Here is a 4491-nt window from a genome sequence, read left to right on the forward strand (position 1 = left end):
GTGAGCAGAGGCGGCGGGCTTGCGGCAACCACATGTGACGACCCCGGGATGGACACCGCTTGGTCCATGGTGAAAGCCGATCCGGCGCTCCACAGCGCAAAGTTGTTGTATTTCCTCAGCGACCAGCACGGATCAGCTCCAGGCATGACGAAGCAGATATCGTCCTCTTTTGGAAGGCCAACCAAAGTAGTTTCACTTTCACAACGAAACACACAGTGTCTTCACGACATGGCGACACTGCCATTGACACAGCAACAATACTACAGCGAGAATAAAAGTTACGCCTTTCTTTGCGTGAACATTTGGGTGGCGTTATGCAAATCTTCCCACATAGCGACGTAGATATGTGGGGGCGTGTTAGAATGAGCAGTTTTAGGTTGGCGTGGCTGATTCTTAACTTTTATAAAGAATATCTCTTTGGATTTGAGACTTTAGTCTTTGCAACTTTACAGATCTTCTTTATGCACCAAGAGCTTGTAACACTCCAAAGAGAAAGGAAAAATTGAAATCGCATCATATGACCCCTTTAAAAAAGTTAAACTGTCCAGTGACATTTTATATACTCAACCAAACTGGAATTTTTTTTTGTTAACGCAATGTCTGGTGTCAGCCCGGGAAGGAGGGCTTCCCCAGATGAGTCTTGGTTCCTCCCTTGGTTCCTTCCTCATCTATTGAAATATCCTAAGGCCTTCTTTTTTTACTTCTGTCACCTTAGGCTTGTTCACTGGGGGTTTTAAGGGACTTTTTTATTTACCATTTATCTACTGTTTTTTTCTATTAATATTTATTTTCTAAAGCTGACTGGAACAAGCTCTGGTGATTGCAACTGAATTGAAGAATATTCTGAAATTTCAGAAAATGAAAAGAAGGATCCAAGGGAAAACAGATGGGAGGTTAGAAGAAAAAAAAAGTAAGAGGAACAAAGATGCAGCAGAGAATGACAAAAAATTAATAAAAAAAATAAGATTTGCATTTACACCCACCTGAAGCTCAGGAAAATATCAGCTGACAGACAAGAACAGGAAAAAAAACAGAGAGAAGATAAAATAGTCCAGAAAACAGAGTAAGAAATGATAAAGCAGTTAAGAACTGTCACTTTAAATTGAAGAAACTGAAGAAAGTTTGAAGTACAAGTGTGACAAGATAGACGGTGCTTAGAAAAACAAACAAACAACAAAAAAAAACAAGTTATTAGTGTATCATAAATATCCCAACATCTCACCTCTCCCATACTGGGATTGTCTGCTTTATGTGCATTCAGACGGTCCATCACCATCTCAGCCAGCGTGAAATTCTCCTTTGGGCCCCTTAGAGAAACACAGTTGGTTTACTGTACACTTTACAATCATATTACACCAGGAAACCTGAGAACTGGGAGTGAAAGGGCATCAGTACAGGCGGTAGCGGATGGCTGGGTATTCCTTCAGTGTGTCACAGAGTGTGGCGATCTGCTCGGCCATGGCCTCCATCATCCTGGTCCTATCATCTAGATTAGTCTGAGATGGGCTGTAGAAAGAGTAGAAGGAACTGGGGTTGTCCAGAGTAAACACCTGCAACAAAAACAGAGTGTGTCAGAAACAACTAGATTTTTACTTTTTTGAAGAAAATGTGAAAACTCACGCAAAACTCACCACCACATCACAGCCAAACGTTTGGGGTCAGTAAGAATTTAAAAAAAGAAGAAATTAATACTTTTATTCAGCAAGGATGTATTAAATTGATAAAAATAGTAACAGTAAAGACATGTTTATATATAATGTAATGGATTTCTATTCAAAGAATCCTAAAAAATGTTATCAACTTAATTTAAGCACATATGTGTTTTCAAAATTGATTATAAGAAGAAATGTTTCTTATTATGTTTCTTAAAATATCTTACCGACCCCAGACTTTTGAACAGTAGTTGCTGTATGTGCGTGCAATGCTACCACGCACCTGCAACTCATATGGTATGAAAGCCACATTGATTTCCTTCAGGGTTTTGATGGCCTTGGCAACACTTGGCCTCCCAAGCTCAGCAAAAAGCCCATCAGGACAAGCTGAATGCAGGATGAACAGAGATAGACAATATAATAACTACACAAATTCAGACCATGCACTGTAGGCAACCATGATGGACTTTCTTCAAAACAGAAACATCAAAGCAAATAGTCAAATCAATTGTCTTACTGTCTGTAAAGAAGATGTGTGCTGCTTTGTATGTGAAGGCTGCGTCTTTGAAATCACCAATTAGAGAATGAATTGACTGAAATACAGATATGAGATCATTGAAATTAAAAGAGAATTTTTTTAACAACACTGGGCATTATATTAACACTTCAACTGTGAGACGTGTGGTAGTAAAGAGGCTCACTTTTGGCACAGGGGAGATGAGGTAAATGGCCTCCAGACTAGGGATCGGCTCCCTCCGCTTGTTAATGTCCTCCACAACTGTGAAGAAAACAGGACACCTCGCATCTAGTTTTCTTAATACAAGATTTTTCCTAGTGGTTCTTGTCCCAAGCAGTGAAGCGTAATACCGACACATTTTGCAATAAAAACCTCTTTAGCACACCGGAAAATTTGCAACAGCTAGCAGCCTAATGTAAAAAACACCTTTCACACTTTAATATCTGACACTGGCATTTTTATAATGAAAAGTGTTTTGCAGTGAAACCTTGTGAGAATCACATGATCACATACTAAACTGACCTGTGAAAGAAAGAAAAAAGAAATATACTCACTTGTAATGCCCTCTGCCATGATGTCAGACATTTTACAGCAAGAGGACAGAATCCGCATACTGATGTGATCCACGATGAGCACCTAAATACACACAACAACGATACAGCGAGTTATTTGGAAACAGATTGAAAAGAATCAAATGTCACTCTACTGTACCAATATTACCTTCCATTCCCCATCTTTCTTCACACTCTTGATGACACCACTGAGGATTTCTACAGACAAATGGGATCAGCAATGTAGTTAGACAACATCAACATCACCTATAGTGTTTATTACAGGAAAACTATGAGAAAGCTGTTTGTTTATGGCATTTACAATGATGCTGAGCCTTATGGTGATGAGCTTTAGCTTTATAAAGCAGGTTAAATGTCTTCCTGGAGTATTTGCTTCAAAACAAGGACTAACAAAAATAAGAAAGAAATAAATGACTGACGTTAAGGTTTGGTTCTCAAATTGCATTCCTGGTTAATAAAGGTTATTTGGATAGATAGATAGATATCACAAATGTGATTCTTTTTTTATTATGCATGAGGCCGCAAAAAGTTCTAATCCAAATACAGTTGCTGTTATATTGTTCAATTCGGCAAGAAGGAAGAGTAGAAATGACATCTATATGCTTATGATAAATGAGAATAAAATATAGGCCTGGTGAAATGTAATAATAGCTAATATTGTAATAATGTAACAATATGAGTTAGTGTGTAGGGTGTTGTGCATTGTCACAAGAGTTTAAAAAAAGTGCCATTTCCTGTGTTTTTGTTATGTCCGGCGTGAGGTTGATCACAAGACCACAACTGACACAACATTTACTAAATAATGCAGTGCAAACAAGTCTGTTATCCCCTCCAATTACACAAATGACATTTTCTGTGGAGCAAAAGTGTTGAGTAAAGTAGTTCAACCTTGTTGAAGTTGTAGTGAATAAAAGTGTGTGTAAACTTCAGCAGCTTCATACGGAAGTTCGGTCCATTAGGACGTATCGAGCCCTCACTGTACACCTGTTGCTATGATTATTCATCCTGACAGGCTAATATATTCTTATGTAAGCTCTGAAACATTTGCTACACGAACAGCATACGTTTTAAAGACCGTATTGCAAGATTAAATCAAACTTACTCTCGTTTACGATCGCTTTTAGTCCACTCGGGGCCATCTTGACACTTCCCTGTTGACAGAGTCCTCCAGCAGGCCTGTGAAGGCAGAAATGACTGAAACTCATCTACGCCCTGTCGTACAAGAAAACCCGGAAGATAAAATTCAAAATAAAAGTCTTCCAGGCAAAACCATTAGCCTACAAAGGAACAAAAACGATGGATGGTTTCTTGTTATTATTACAACGGCAATATTTTATAAAAACTGTGGTGTCAAACAAACTAATTTTTTATAAACCGTTAAAATAAACTAGACCCCCTCATGTTACTATACTGGTTATTTATTTTGAATTTACATTATTTATTTAGTCATTTATCAGACGCTTTTACCCAAAGCGACTTACAAATGAGGACAACAGAAGCAATCAATTGTAGTATTAAAACAACTAAAAACAGATCCAAAACTAAAAGCTAAAACTTTATAAATACTACCTATACACATTTTAAAATTTAAGAGATTAAGAACGGACAAACTGCTCTAAAGAGCGCGTTTCCTCACTTTGTTGTTCTTGCCTATAAAACACTGACACAATGATGAACAAGTACATTAATATTCGCAATAACATGGATTTATTAAATAATTAAGTAAATGTAATTCCTTAATTTACCTTTG

The 4491-nt window shown here is 37.6% G+C and overlaps 1 protein-coding gene across 1 annotated transcript in view; it reads right to left on the reverse strand.

Annotated features, from left to right (window-relative positions):
- The window catches only part of LOC107563326 (syntaxin-binding protein 2-like), a 14077-nt gene extending 10130 nt beyond the window's left edge, over positions 1–3947 (reverse strand). Inside the window, exons 1-8 of the mRNA XM_016248176.1 lie at positions 3844–3947; positions 2890–2939; positions 2724–2805; positions 2354–2430; positions 2170–2245; positions 1936–2039; positions 1396–1550; positions 1223–1307 (exon numbers count right to left, since the gene is read on the reverse strand). Of these exons, the coding sequence (XP_016103662.1) occupies positions 1223–1307; positions 1396–1550; positions 1936–2039; positions 2170–2245; positions 2354–2430; positions 2724–2805; positions 2890–2939; positions 3844–3946 (732 nt within the window). The 5' untranslated portion in view covers position 3947. The remainder of the gene's footprint in view (positions 1–1222; positions 1308–1395; positions 1551–1935; positions 2040–2169; positions 2246–2353; positions 2431–2723; positions 2806–2889; positions 2940–3843) is intronic.
- Positions 3948–4491: the final 544 nt, after the last annotated feature.

The sequence above is a fragment of the Sinocyclocheilus grahami genome, unplaced genomic scaffold (assembly GCF_001515645.1).
Source record: "Sinocyclocheilus grahami isolate Dianchi unplaced genomic scaffold, SAMN03320097.WGS_v1.1 scaffold868.1, whole genome shotgun sequence".
Taxonomy (NCBI): domain Eukaryota; kingdom Metazoa; phylum Chordata; class Actinopteri; order Cypriniformes; family Cyprinidae; genus Sinocyclocheilus; species Sinocyclocheilus grahami.